Source organism: Sarcophilus harrisii, chromosome 3, assembly GCF_902635505.1.
Source record: "Sarcophilus harrisii chromosome 3, mSarHar1.11, whole genome shotgun sequence".
NCBI classification, from domain to species: Eukaryota; Metazoa; Chordata; class Mammalia; order Dasyuromorphia; family Dasyuridae; genus Sarcophilus; species Sarcophilus harrisii.
Window position 1 is genome coordinate 538,642,021 of NC_045428.1, and position 15,992 is coordinate 538,658,012.

The window sequence follows — 15,992 nt, forward strand, 5'->3', positions numbered from 1 at the left end:
TGGAAGAGACTCTAGGGACATGTTTAGCTAAAAATGTCTTTCCCCCCTCAAAACCAGTTCTAATCGGAACAGTTTTGTCCTGAGTTGGGGCAGAGCTGAGACATCTCATCCTTTGCACTAACCCATTTCCTCCTGTCCCTCTTCACTGTCCAGTGTGCTTCATTGGAGCCAAGGGATTCCATCAGTCCCAACAACTGTGTGACCATGAGCAAGTCAGTTAACTACTCTGAGAGAAGAGGATGGGGTAGGGCTATTAAGGGGCAATTTACTCTGCAGGAACATAACCTACCAATCAATCTAACAATCAGTCACTGGTGCAGTCAATTAGTGGTATTAGGGGATGAACAGATCATTATGAGCTGAGTTAGGGAAGGCTATAGAGAAAAGTTGAGTATCAAGCTGAGTCAGAAGAAATCAGGAGCTCAAAGAAGTCAAAGAAGGTCTTGTAAAACCCCTAGGATAGATGAGAGGTAAGAAAAGATAGTTGAGTAGAATTAATAACTAGGTCATGATAAATAGGTACTTGTCCCAGGGCCCAGACACACAACACTGGTAGCATTTGTGGAAAAGTGGATTCTTTGAAGGCCTTTTGTGCTTCCCTTAGTCACTAGGGTGGCCTGTCCACTAGAAGCCTCAGTGTCCAGAGATCTTTTGTCTCCTACTGGTTCTCTTCAACCAATAAATGACTGAATGAAAAAGCATTTATTAAGTGCTTACTATATATACAAAGCATGGAGTTAAGCCCTGAGGATACAAATAGAAAAGTAAAACACTCCCAGCTTTGAATGAGTTGATATTCTAATGGAGGAAGCTATATATATATGCAGATGATAAGGCTGGAGGATCAGAGGTCAGGATGTATGTGTGTGAGGGGAGGGGAGTGTTGTGGACCCTGTTGAAGAGCCATCCTCCCATGGAGTAGAGAGGAGGCTCTCCCAGGCTCCAGCTGGTCCTGACTCAACTTCCCTCTCCCCACAGAGAGGACTCCAAGCTCCAAGGAACTGGTCAAGGCCCCCCGAGACGCCCTGGTTCCCAGCCAGTGGCCCCAGAGCCGGAAGGACATGTGTAGTGAGGAGGGCCCTGGCAGCGGCAAGGGCAGCAGCATGTTTGTGTCCCTGCCCTCCAAAAAGCCTTCATGGCCCACGGAAAAGAACCTGCTTTATGAGTTCCTCGGGGCAGCAAAGAATCCTGATGGACAGCTGAGATTACGGAGCAAAACAGAAGTGGATGGGCTAGAGCTGAAGTGTAAGCTGTGAGGAAGGGGAGGGTCAAGAGCACACTAGAGGGAAGGGCTTCATTGAGCATCCTTGTGGGAAAGAACTGAAGCAACTGCTCCTAGGCAGGTAATCCCAAGAGATACTCCTAGAGGTATGAGTCTTGGGAGAGAAATACATTGCAATCTAGGCTTCTTAAATAGAATAATTATGTGACTCTGGGCAAGCCACTTTACCTCTGTGAGACCCACTTTTTGCCTCTGTAAATCATAGGCAGCCTGATGTAGAGAAGAGAGCATTGACTTAGAAATCACAAAAATCTATGCAATGATTTTATATAATTTTAATGTAATTTCAATTTTTAGGATGTAGATGTTTTATTTCAGTGTAGATTTTTTTCTCTCCAAAGAGATTTCATTTTCAAGTTCTATAAACTAAGATCATACCAGTATGGTGCTGTGATTCTGTCTGAAAAGATATTTAAGATAGTAACAGAAGGTTTTCCTTTACTTTAAAGTAATGGATGCTGGCATTCAAGGCCCTTCCAAGCCTCTCTGCAACCATCTTTTCCATCTTTATCTCCTCCTACTCCTGACTCCAGGCTCACACCAAACAGAATAATTTTCTAGTCTTTATTTTCATTTTCTCCTTTCCTATTTCTGTGCCGTTGTTTGTATTGCCTCACCATGTCTGGAATTCACAACCTCTCTTTAAATGCACTGGCTGTTGAAATTGCTGTCTACCTTTAGGGCCAAGTCACATCATCTTTTTGGAAGACATCCTTGATTTTTATACTTGTAAAATAAAACAGAACAAAGCCAGTGTCCTCCCTCTTCTCAATTATTTCCTATAACATACTGCCAGGACCTCTCCTCTATACCTTTCTAATTCTTTTTATAGCTTTCTTTTATGTGCAAATGTCTTTTCTCCCATTAGATTGTAAACTACTTGAGGTCAGGCCCTTTTTCTTTATATTTCCACTGCCAAGCACATAGTCTTGAATACAATCCTCTTGCTAAATTTTATTTATTGAATTGTTGGATCTGTGGTTTGGAATTTCCTGCTTTTAGCACAAGTTAGTCAGGATCTGGCTCCAGTATTACTAATATTTTAAATTTCTCTGACAAGTGGCCACTCCTTTCAACAAACCAGTTATTATTCCCAACAAAGAAGCTAGTCGACCCTCCAATTAGTCCAATTAATATAGAGGTTCAGAAAAATAATACTGTGAAAATTTCACTGAATCAGGCTAATTTGGGGCAAGTCTAGGCTACATTCTAGAATATTTTAGGAAAAAATGCTTTGATACTTCTCAGCATAAACAACACAGTTCTCTGACCCATTCCAGCTCTAACATTCTATGAAGAAAGGAATTGCCAAAAGAACAAATATCCTACCTTTCTATAGAACTTAAAACCATTCATAAGATCACAGTACAAACATTTAGAGCAGAACCTTAGGGATCATCTAGTCCAACCTCTTTGTTACAGATGAGAAAACTGAGACCCAGAGAGGCTAAGCAACTTTATGGAATCAAAGAATCTCAGTGTACAAAGGGACCTTCCTTCTACAACATACCCAGAAAATGGCTTACCGGCCTTTGTTTGAAAGCCTCTACTAAGGCACACTCTACCACAGCAACCATTCATTTTGTGGCCAATGCCCATTGGTGGGAAGTTTTGACTTAACAGTAAAATCTTTTTCCGTCTCTCTTCACCTTCTAATAATGCTGCTCCTCTTGTCTTCTGGGTCCAGGTAGAATTAGTCTAATTTCTCAACCTCAGGACAATCCTTCAAACACTTGCAGACCATGGCCACTTGAAGTCCTTTTCCAGGTCAAGCATCCCCAGTTCCTTTGTTTTATCTCCTTAAAACATGCTTTTGAGGGAAATAAGGAAATATTATTTATTTAGTGTCTAGTATGTGAAAAGCATTGTGCTAACCCTCACTTAATAAATATTATCTTATCAATAATTGTAGGAGGTAGGTACCATTATTATCCTCATTTTATAGTTTAGGAAACTGAGTCTAGGTTAAGTGACTTGTGCAGGGTCATTCAATATCTGTAGCTGGATTTGAACTAACATAGTGCCTGACACATAGCAAACCTTTAACCAAATGTTTATTGATTGATGTCTACTGCATCACCTAGCTGCCTAGGTCTTTCAGAATCTTTTTCTCTTTCCTTTGGATACCCTATAGCTTATCAATGTCCATCCTCAAATGTGGCAAGCAGAACTGAACACCACACTGCCGATGTGATTTTATAAAAGCAAAATACAATAAAACAAGTGCCCATCTTTGTCCTGAACATGAGTCTCTCTAAAGGTAGCCCGAGAAGATACAGTTTTTCAGTTGCCATCTTCCTTGTATTGAGTTTGTTGTCTACTTTCCCATGGCCATACAGATACAAAGTAGCAGGACAGGGTTTCAAATTCAAATCTTGAAGTTAACTCTTTCTAATTCATGCATCTTTATTCTCAGGTACAAATAGAAGTCCTTAGAGGTCTATTTTAATGGATAGATGAAAATGGCAACCATCTTTAATAAAAATATTAAAACAAGTGCTTCTTGATTATTTAAAGCAGTTTGAACATTTTCTTTTTATTAATGTTATGAACTTGCTTAGCTATTTTTGTTGCTGCTGCTGCTGTTTGTTTTTGAGGAAAGGAAGAGACGGCTTATTTCTTGCTTGGTTTTGTCAGCCCGAGGCAAACTCTTGTCTAAGCCAGGTCAGAATTCTCCCACGCTGATGCTGTTGGTATATTCCCCTGGATTGCAGAGGAGCACTCCTCTGAGAGCTGTAACTTCTGTGCTGAGTGTTGAGCTGGAGGGTGGTGGGATTCCTAGACCCCTTTCTGAGCGAAGTCCTTGCCCTCTGTCCTACAGTCAATGCACCAATGACGATTGCGGACAAGAACAATCTTAAGTACACCGGAAATGTGTTCACCCCACGCTTCGCCACAGCCTTGACCTCCACAGCACTGAACCAGCCTCTCTGGCTCAACCTGAATTATCCTCCACCTCCTGTGTTCACAAACCACTCCACCTTCCCACAATACCAGGTAACTGTGACTTGCTCCCTGGGCCCTGGGCCACAGAGTCACCCATATAGACTGGACCCTAGATGGGCAAGGTGGACTTAGATGGCCACGCCTCACCAGGGTCCTATGGGAAAAGGGTGTAGATCTCCTGGGTCTCTAACTTGATATTCCTGCACCTAGGCTGTTGCCTGCATGGCACACAGGGAGCCAAGGAGGCCAAGAGCTCAACAAATCAGGCCCCTAAGTAGGTGGTTGTGTTACCGATGAATGCTCTGGTTGGCCCTTCTACCTAGACATAATAAAGTATTTCGCTGTCTGGTTTCCAGTTCACACTGTGATGTCTAGACATGGCAGGGATCCCTTGAGTAGGTCTGGTGCCTCCAAAAAGGCTCTTTTCTAGTTTCAGGGCAGAGTACCAGGAGGCCTGGCTGAAACATCCATTGAAAGCTCATTCCAACATCCTCCTGGTTTTCCAGGTCATGCCAACTACTCGAGGAAAGACACCCATACTTGATTGGTAACAAGGTTGTTATTGATTGGGAGTATCAGAGAAGGGTCCCTGCGAGGGCTGACCTTGAACTTGATTTTTAACCTCTGGTAGGAATTTTACAGGAAATTCAAGAGGTACAGAAGGAATAGCTATCAACCAAAGGTGTAAAAGAGTATGGATGACAGATTCCTTACAAGGGGAAAACAAAATTCTCCTGATAAATGTGCTACTTGGGAACCGGAACAAATCAGATAATGCATATTTAACAAAGCCCCTTGTATTGCCACTGTACTCAGTTTGTGGAAGGATGGGACTCAGTCTGTGCAAATTGCAACATGACTCAAAATTCACTCAAGGAATCTACTTTTTAAAGGAATTCTATAGTGAATTTTTCTGTAAAAACTGAATAGCACCTTTTTTGTTTTTTGTTGTTGTTGTTTTTTTTTGTTTTTTGTTTTTGTTTTTTTTTGCTAAAGCACATAACTAGGAAGTATTAAGTGTCTTGAGTTCAGATTTGAACTCAGGTCCTCCTGACTTCAGGGCTGGTGCTCTATCCACTACACCACCTAGCTGATTTTGTGATATGAATGCATATTTAACAAAGCCCCTTGTATTGCCTCAGTCTATGGAAGTATAGAACTGAGTCTCTGCAAATTGCAACGTGACTCAAAATTCACTCAAGGAATCTACTTTTTAAAAGGAATTCTATAGTGAATTTTTCTGTAAAAACTGAAAATTGCTTTTGTAATGTGAATGCATATCTCTACTTTGTCTAGTTTATCATTTCTGAATTGGGAAGATCAGGGTTTCTGAATACAAGGTTCACCCATCTTTAGAAATATCTGTTCTCTCTCCTGGGTTTTTCTCAGTTTTTCCTAGTGAAACTAATGAAACTCCTTTGTACCTGTATTCCGAGATCTTGATCAGTTGGGCTCACTCATTTTCTATATAGTCATTCAATTTATTAGAAAAGCCACCTACCAACTGTCTTCTGCATTGGCTGTAAGGAGCTAGTCCTTTGCTTCTTCCATGTTTGATGTGGATATTGCCATTTTGATTCAATTCAGCTCAACAAGCATTTGTTCAACATATGTTGTCCAAGGAGCATGGTAGTAGGAGCTGAAGAAAATAGAAACTTTAGATCAGGCCCTACCTTTTTGGATCTTACGGTTTGGGAAGGGATAAGGCACATACACACACAAAAAGCATAACACACAATACCATAGGCTTCACAATACATTAAGTTAAGTGCATAAAATAATAAAAAACAAAGTGCTTCTTGAGTCTGAAGGGGGCGGGAGATTGTTATTGACTGAGAGGATCAAGGAAGGATCCCTGGAAGTCATGACATTTAAACTTGATTTTAAATGATTGGTAGGAATTTAACAGGCAATTCAAGGGGAGGAAAGTTCTTCTACCTATAGGGTATGATATGAACAAAAGCACAAAAAAGAGAAATTGTAGGGCTTTTGTGCAATTTGGGAAGCCAAATTGGGGCAAAAGGGGTGGGTAATGTAAGATGAAATAAATTGGAAAGGTAAATAGTGTCAATAGGGGAGAGCCTTGAAATTCAGCCAAAGAATTTAGATTTTTTTTTTTACTTGGGAAGCTGTAGAGAGTCACCAAAGACTTTAAAGAGAGACTTGAAATAATCAAATCTATTCAATTCAGCTTGAAAGATATTTATTAAGCAGTTACTGTGCACAAGGCACTGTGCCAAGTACAGGAGATGTAGAAATAAAATACTAAAATTGTCCCTGCCCTCATTGACCTTAAAAAAATAATTGTAGGTGGGGGCAGGAAGGAGTTTATTAAATATATGCAAAAAAGTGAGATAAGGTTGATAAGGGTAAAGAAGGGAGCATGAGTGAAGACCAAGAGAGGTTTTGAGTTACATAGGTGGAAAGATGGCAGTATGGACAACAGATGATTCCAGTTTTCCCAAACATCTGTTGGGGGGGAGAGGGAGGAGATAAGGTGGGATGGGTGGGATGAAGTTTTAGATTGATCCCTTTGGGAGCGTGAAAGAGAATCAATCAGAGAGGGAAAGCAATTTTCATTTGATAGGAGGGAAATCTTGCTAAAAATTAGAATTACTCAAAAGTAAGGTGAACTGCCCTGAAATTCCCTTGCTCTAGAAGTTTTCAAGAAGAGAGTGAATAACCACTTTTGGGGGAATACTATTGAGGAGATTCCTGTTCCAGGTAGAGGTTTGACCAAGTGACCTCAAAGGACTCTTCCAACTCAGAGGTTTTTGAATCAGAGCAAAAATAGTGTTACCATGTGGAAGTGAAACTTGATTTGAAATTCAATAGCATGAATTTATAATGGGTACAGTCAGCAATTTTATGACTTCCTTCAGCAGTGCTTGGCAGTCTGGGACTAAGAGTAGAGAAGGTTGATGGTTAGGATGACCCCAGGTTAAGATAATGAGAACCATGATTTCAAAGGTTTGAACCCTGGAAAACTGTGGAACTGACAGAAATGGTGAAGTCAGAAGGAAGAACAGATTTTGGGAGAAAGATAATACATTCATTTGAGACCAAGATCATAAGTTTGTTTTGTGTCATGTTGAGTTTGAAGGGCCAATAGGATGTCTATGTAATGATGTCTTATAGACAGTTGGAGATAAGGGTTTAGAGCTCAGAAGAGATCAGCTGGAGATAGTCATTTACATAAAGGTAGTAGGGGAAATTATTAAAATGAATGAGATTATTGTCCAGGGTGAGTGTGAAGAGAGGGAAGAGGGCAAAGGCAGAATTTGGGGAAACATGTATTCTAACTGTTGGGAAGAAGATGAAAAGGCAGCAGATGAGACAAAGAGTCAACAAGCATTTATTAAGTGCCTGATTTATGCCAGGTATTTGCTAGGAGTTAGAGTACAAAGAAAAATAAAACTGTTCCTGATGCCAAGGAGCTTAGAAGCAAGAGGAAAAACAATATTCTGATGGTAGCATGTTCTGGATATTGGGAAAAAGTAAATTCAAGGACACATATGAATGGGAACTATCAAAAAGGAGGGCACAGGAGGGGAAAGAGTAGCCACAGGAAGCATGCAACTGAAATAAGTCCTAATCAGTCAATTTTTTTAAACCATCTATTTTTATCCAAGTCAAGTTGTTGTTCAAATACAGTTTTAGGTTTCACTGTAACAGTGTTCATAGGTCTATGTGAAGCAAGGGCTTCTCTTCCTTAGTGCTACAATTCTCTCCTCTATTGTTCAATTATTTGAGTAGTTTGTCTCCCTTGGGTTTTTGTCTAGGGAACGATGTCTTATCTCCATGTTTCTTATGAGAATAAGGGTCCATGATAGGTGTCCTAATTGTCTGTGTCTGTCTGTGGGTTTCAAAGGAACTAACAGAGCTAGCCTAAACCAGTCAGATTAATAAGGAGCATCTCTATACTTTTAATGAGAACGGTTTCCAACTTAGATTTAGTCACTTCTTATCTCAGAATGTTACTCTGAATGTCCTCCATCTTTAATTTTGATTAACACTGTGCTTTTAAAAGAAATAAATACCTTCACAGTGCCTCTCTGAGCTCCAAATTCTTCTGGACCTGACAATCATCCAGTCCCATGCTGAAAATTCCAAGTACCAAGGTGAAAGAAAAAGAGGTTGAGAAAGGGAGAGAAGAAGCAAAGATGAAAGGGTGTCAAATTAAACCAAGACTATGCAAAAGCTGGTGAATTTATGAAGCCCTTTAGTCAAAGAAATATGACATTTAAATTTTGAATATCAACTTAGATTGGCTTTGGAGGGATCCAGCTTTGTCTTACTCTTCTGAAAATTAAAACCAACTTCATGTAGTGAGGACTTCCTAGGGAATGTTCCAGTGTAATTCAACAATTATTTTGTTTTGCGTTTCTTAGGATTTTTTTTAATCTTTTGGATTCACATAATCATGTGCTTAGGTTCTTTTTTAAAAAGTGGAATTTTTACAACAGTAAAGCAACCTGCCATTTTAAAAGGTCTGCTGTTCTTTCCCTTGTTTACTGATATAGAGTACAAAGTATATTCTGGAAACAAGGATTGGGTAACTGTAGGCAGAGCAACTCTATTTTCAAATATTACTCATAAACTATTGAACATATTTTCCACTCAGAATCTTAAAGTGATCACTGCTTAAAATAACTTCCAGGTTATGTTCAAGAATTTCAGGTCAGTTATCTTAACAACTAGGATTCCTATGAAGATAAACTATTCTGATTTCTAGAAGGAGACAAAAAAGAAGACCCTGAATTAGGAGAATTTTATGCTTTTAACAATTGACAGAATCATTATACTTAGCCATGAGATTTCCTCACTGTCCTTTCTTCCTTAAGACTAAAACACATAATCAAATCATGGGATTATTAGAACTCACATCTCATTAGTACCAACAGATGATCCCTAAACTCAAAGTCCTCTTATCAATCATTATCCAAAGATTTAAAATTTAATAAACAGAATCAACCTCTCAGCCAGAGCAACCATGCTCTGGCATGCATTGTTTATAATGCAAAGATATGCCTTTGGTCTCAATACTGCAATTCTATGGATTTCCTAAATGACAGAGGATCATAGATTTAGAACTGTATGGAAATTTAAAGATCCAAACCCCTTATTTAACAGGTAGAGAGGTTTGTCAGTGTAGAGGACAGAAGATATAGGGGAACTCTGAGAAAAATATTCTTGAAGCAAAGATACTTACAGCAAGGTGTTAACTCAGTGTGATTGATGAAATGATGGCTCTCTAGTTCACATATAATCACACTTGTATGGTGATATAATGGTTCTCTAGTTCACACATACTTAGTGTGCTGTAATGATGTAATCATACTGAGGTGATTAAGGGCTGAGAGGACTGGAAATAGAGACATTCCATCTTTGACCAGCCTCCTGATGGCTCTCCTGCCTCCTTCACTTCTCCACTAAGACCAAGGCTGGTTCTGGGATCCTCCAGAGAGCTAGCCAGGACATTACATGTCAGGGTTAAAGAATTTGCTCAAGGTCACACATATAGTAAGTGAAAGAGGTAGAATTTGAACCCACATCCTCTGTACTCTAAAGCCAATACTGTTTTTGCTACATGTCATTGCCTGTTATCATACTGCCACAAGTTACACAATGCTCTTGAATATAGAAATCACAGTGAAGACTTTCAGTAGAACCCTTTTTGAACTTAATTTTAAAACACTATTGGCTATAAATAAAGACATAGCTAATAAGAATGAATAACTATATGTCATGGAAATTAAAAGTGTATTTTCTAATGTAACACTGTCCATAACATGTTGTCAACTGAACTCTTGCAAATATTGCTAACAGAACACAGAAAAGACATACTCTGTAATACCTGCAAATCAATTCAGATATAGCAACCCTTTTTCAGGCTGCAAAACATTACAAAGACACTCTGTTTGCAAATTCAAGAATGCACATTCTGTAAGAGATGGGGTCACCTTGAGAAAGTAGCACATTCACAATCCATCAGAAGAAAGCCCAGGAACTGTCATCGCAGCTCCTATCACCCATCTTGATTATTCACATGAGAGTAAAGCGCTGTAGTTTTCAGGATCATTTTCAGAGGCTCCATTGTCTCAAGATGCTGCACTATTTGCCATAGTATTTAAAATGACTTGGAGTACAAGATAGAAATTGACTCCTATTGTAGTGCGTTGCATTAATAATTGATATAGATACCGTCTGCATTTTTTGTTATTTGACCTGTTACTCAGGTTCTAGAAACTACCCGTGCATTCAGGATGACAAGGTCACCCAGTTGGAGGCTGCTGCATTGTGAATGAGCCAGGATGGATTCTTCATTAAGAAGTTTCCAATTCTTCACCCCAAAGAGAAGCAGAAAAGTCTTATGGAAAGGAACTTCTGTTTATTATTAGAAGCTAGTGTCCAAACATATTCACCTCACTAGATAAGTTGATCATTGCATGGGTCTGGATTACAAAGTGCAAAAAGGACCTACACAAGAGAGAATTATGGTTGCAAGGATTGTGATATTTATTGAAATATACATAGAGAGGAGCAAGTAGAAATCAAATATATTCTATGACCAATTCTCATTGGCCCTGAAGAAGCAATTCAATTTAACATAACCATTCTTGAACCCTAGATTCTGGGGCATGTAACAAGCTTCACTGATAGCAGTCATAATTGTCATTGGCAGCTGACTGTCACAATACTTAGTCCAAACCCTTCAGGGACAAAAAGACATACATCTGAGGAGCTAGGTGGAAAAGTATTAACATAGTTAGACTTTTCCATTGAAGCTCATTCCCAGAGAATGGAGGTGTACATTGAAGTTTGTAACCCTGTTAGCAACTCTTTCATTGTTTCCCGGTAGCAGTCTCCCTAACTTGGCCTTAGAGATGGCATTAGCAAAAAAGGGGAGAGGGTTAGTGAGATGAAAAAAGGAAGCAGAAGCTGAGAATAGGTGACTCAAAGCCTCATAGATTTAAAGCTAGAAAGCACCTCGAAGGTGAGGCAACTCTTCATATGGTTGCTCAGGATTAGCAAGATTCAGTGTCTTGCCTCAAATTATGGAAATAGTAAGTAGTGAAGCCAGGTTTCAAACTGAGGTATCTTAGCTCCAAAAACCATGTTCTTTGCATTTTACCCCAATGTCTTTCCCATGGAATCAGAAACATAAGCTGAAAAATAAAATTTAAGTCATATCCTATGTCTCTCTTGTGGAAGGAATGTAGAGTATAGGCTTTTGGCTTTTGTATCAGAATTGTATCATTAGTTGTATTAGTTGTATCAGAGGCCAATAATGTAGCTTGTGCTCCTCCACATCTGAGATAAATCATTGTCAATATTTTCTTTTTTGCTAGTTTTCTGTGGAATTAGACTTTTACATATCATTCCACCTGGATCCAGCTAGCCCATAGATTCATCTAAAAACTGAGAATCTGCCCTTTCACCTGAGGGTAAAAATTGAAAATGATATTGAGCATTTAATTCAATTTATTTCAGTTCAACTCAATTTCACAATCCTTTATTGGCATCTTTATTAGGTACATTCCAAAGAAGACATCCTCAAGCCAAGGCAAGTCAACACATATTAAGTGTTTATAGGACCTGTGTACAAATACACCATGCTATAAGTAGAAATACCAACAGAAAGAGACAGTCTATGTCCTCAGGGAACTTAAATTCTAATGGCAGAAGACAACACACAAAAGGAAACTGAAAAGGGTGGAGGTATATTAGAGAATATCTAAAGGATCAAGAGTGCAGCCGAAAGTGGACGTCATGGCTGGTGTGAAAGACCTTAAAACTAAAGTTAAGGGAGAAATCAGCCAATCAGAGCAAGAGGTCACTGGGTAAAAAGTACTTCCAGTATGAGAAGTCCATTGATGCAGTGAACTTCCAGGGTATAGAGATTTCTGTGGCATGTATGATAGACAAAGTCCAGAGAGTTAGGAGTATAGCCTGGAGACAAATGAATAGCAGTCACAGATCCATGAACTACATTGATTGTGTGGGCGCCTAAACCTGGAAGCTTTGGGAAGATGACAAATGCATTGTAAACAAGGCTCTTCAGCAGTTCCCATGTTCAGTGCCTGCCATAAGCCAATTCCTTGCTGTTTTTGATGGAGGGGAAGATGCTAACAAAACGTGACCTGGCCCAAGCTTATCAAAAGCTGATTGATGGTGGCACTGCTGCAGACTACTAGGCAGGCACTAGTCACTGAGCAGCATTTCTGCTCGGAGTTAAATGCCTCCAGTGTGGAATTTCCAGTCTGAGGATTTCTCAAGGCGTCTTCGAAACCTCACTTTCTAGGATCCCAAATGTGAGACTGTATTTTAATCATTTGATCATGGGAGCAACAGCGGATGATTTTTGTAGAAAGTCTCCAAGAAAGCCTATGCTGTTTCAATAAGTCAATAAATGAAGGCAGTTAGTACAGGATACAATTAGAATGCCTAGTATCAGCTTTGTGACCAACACACACAATGCTACTAGTCTTTATATCACTCTAGATAAGGCAGGGTATGATCTACATTGTATCCAATCCAAACCTTCCCAAGGTAACCTTTCTCCATGAGATTACTCAACTTTGTCTTTAAGATGGAGCCATTATAAAGACACTTCTTCCTTGGCCAGAACAAAAAGCTTCCTGTGGCATCTAATGCTTTTCAGAATGCCAGTTATTGACTTCTGAACCTAGTTAGGTGTATCAAAATGAATAGGAGCTCTTGCTTCTTACCATATCTCTTGTGTGGGAGCCATGCCCAACCTCCAAGTGGCCAGAAGATTTCAAGGACCCTAGTGGCTTAGTACTCTCAAGTGCTCTGATAAACCCAAGAAGGTGTGATAAAAATCAAAAGTTTCAGAACCATAAGCATACCTAAACAATTTGTACTGGCCATGGGCCTCTGTAAATTTCTTGTCAGCTCCTTGGTGCATACTTTGGGGTCAGGATGACCTGAATTCAAATTCTGCCTCTGATATTTATTAGCTATATGACCCTGGGCAAATCAATCAGCCCTTCTCAACTTCAGTTTCCTCATCTGTAAAATGGGAATAATAGCACCTATTTTCCCCAGTGAGATCATGAGGATACGTTGAATTGCTATAAACAAAGCACTTGACAAACCTAAAAATACTATGTAAATTCTATCTATTATTATTATTATACTCTTAATTTTGCCAGTACATATATATGACTATACAGCTTTTAAATGACTACTAGAAGCATGTACACAAGCCTAGTTGTTTGGTATCTAATGATATCTTGAGCTGTCTACCATGTCAAATCCTAAAGTTTGCTGTTCCAACTCCAATGAAAGTTTTGACATTAGAAGATCTCCATGACTTATTTTACCAGATAAATAAAAGGAGAATTACCATAATGAACATCTATTTAACAGGTTACAGAGAGCATGGTCATCTATTGATGACAGGGCTTTAAGCCATTCACAAGTTGGCCACAAGAATTGTGTTTCTTTAGAGGATGTATTTATGGCATCATTTGCCATATTTATGACTTCAGAAAGCTGTCCTCTGGACCATACTAACCATTCTGAAATGGTTTGAATGAAATCTTGCTTGCAATGAAAGCTTGAAGTCTTTCAGCAAAACAATAATTTTATAGTCATATCTTATTGCCTAGAATGATTTTTGATAGTGAAAATATTATAAGGAGATTAAATGTCAAATAAATTCACATAACCCACAGAATTATACCTGTCTCACTTTGATAAGTGACTAGAAAGCCTTAGTCAAAGCTTTGATTGATTTTTCATATTGATTTTATTGATTTTTCAGCCTCGTTCCAAAAGAAGAAATTGTTGATTGTGGTAGGCTCCTTCCCAAAATGGCTGACGATGCGCCTATTTCTACCTGAAACTTATTTCTGAGAATAGGTTTCCTATAGACCTTAGTTAAATTTGAGAAATTCGAGGATGGCAATTTTATCCAACTTCTCTTTGTTTGCCTGATAACCCTCAACTAGATAGTTAAAGGATGCTACAAATTACTTAGAATTTTCTAAAAGAGATTTTGGGAAAGCATTAACCACTAAGACTTGCCAGTTTCTCATCACCAAATTCCATGATCAAGAATAGGTTTTGTTAAATTACTGATTGGATGATATTTCCAGATTTATCTTGACCATCAAGACTTAATTGGGTCTTGCCAGATAAACATAGTCATAGTTGTAGCCATAAACAATAAAATCAAGTACCTACTATTTGCCACACACTGTGTTAAGTGTCAGGGATATAAGTGCAAATAAAAAGAAAAATAACTGCCATTTCCCTAAAGAAGCTTACAATCTAATGTAGAAAAACAATATAAAATAGAAAACTGAAAATCATGGGAGAGGGGATGTGGGGAGGCAAAATAAAGTACTTGAAATGGAGAACTCTAAAGGAGTCCAAAAATAATGTATCCATTGGAAAATACGAAGAAGACTGCTGGGACAGTCTTGGAGGTTTTGAAACTCTTGGCTCTGCCTTTAGTTAGAGGATCTTATAGACACTATTCCATACATAGACACTCTTCATTTATTTTAATGGGAGATCTAAGCATTATGGACCTGGGTCAGCATTCCTGTCACTATAATTGAGATCATGGGGCTTGAGTCATATGAAATCCAGAAAGCAGATGGACTGATGTGGTGTCCCCATCTTGATCAATTGCAAAAACATTCTTCCCAGAGAGAATGGACCACAAGAGGTTATAAGTGTCCCCTCTGAAAGACTATCTAGCATCAGGCTTTCAGCTACATTTCCTGGGGGTTCTCCAAAGCCATAAATGAAGGTAGAATTAAGTCTTCTCCATTGATTCCAACCAGTGAAGTGGATGCATCTCACATTTTTGTTTCCACTGCTCTTACCTCTGCACTGGGTGAAAGGTTATGTTAGTTCAGGTAATGATGTATTATGTTTGCATATTAGCTGGGATGCAGAATATTAATTTTATTTCCTTGGTGTTATTTTAGAGTTTTATACCCTTAGAGTTTTGATGGTTGTACACTGCAGTGATTTCTGGAATTATTTTTGTAGCAATCATGCTCAATCATGTTGAAGGCCTGATGGTCCCTTGCCTGTTTACTGATAACCTCCTCTACCTTTTTGTTTCCAAGGCTCCATTATTCATCTTTCTGCTCCTTCCCTGGGCTGAATGTTCTGGAGTGTGACAACTGGCAGCAATGGAAATCATTGTTATTTCCATGTGTTCTAGACATGGACAGTGGACTGGCTAGTGTGGGTGAACCCATTGCCCACATATTCAATGAAGTCTCTTCCTCTTCCTTCTTCAGCTAAAATTTCTCCCCCAATTCCTTACAAGCTAGAACACTTTTCTAAAGTTTTTGATAGGCCCGCTATCTAAATCTGTGTGACTTTGGATGGACAAGGAATTCTTGTTAAAATTATGGAGGCCTTCTCAAGGTTGTAGCTGGGAATTGGGCCGAAGAGAGAATTTCAGATATCATAGTTGCTCCAGCCATTCAGGGACCATTTTCTTGCAATGCAGTCAAAGCAGGCCTGGCTGTGATGAGTGTGATAAAATGTGGCCACCACCTCTGAGCCCCAGGATAGGGAACTAGCCAACTCCATAAATCACACTCTGGAGACAGCAGCTCTGCTCCCTCTCTTTATGCACCGATTTTAATCATCGCAGCCAGCATCTTGTGGCATGCAGGGTTTGGCTCATTCAGCCCTCAAAATCCTGCTGTCACCGGAGTGTCCTTACCATGTCATTGCCCTTTTCTCTTAATAAGTCCAAGCCCTA

At 39.3% G+C, this 15,992-nt stretch overlaps 1 protein-coding gene across 4 annotated transcripts in view; it reads left to right on the forward strand.

Moving 5' to 3' along the window:
• Window positions 1-15,992, forward strand: part of C3H1orf94 (chromosome 3 C1orf94 homolog) — a 63,982-nt gene that overhangs the window by 29,594 nt on the left and 18,396 nt on the right. For 3 of the 4 annotated variants that reach the window (XM_031962097.1, XM_003765344.4, XM_031962096.1), the window contains 2 exons: window positions 979-1,245; window positions 4,104-4,279. In XM_031962097.1, the coding sequence (XP_031817957.1) occupies window positions 979-1,245; window positions 4,104-4,279 (443 nt within the window). The remainder of the gene's footprint in view (window positions 1-978; window positions 1,246-4,103; window positions 4,280-15,992) is intronic. The other variant, XM_031962098.1, reaches the window with a different exon arrangement.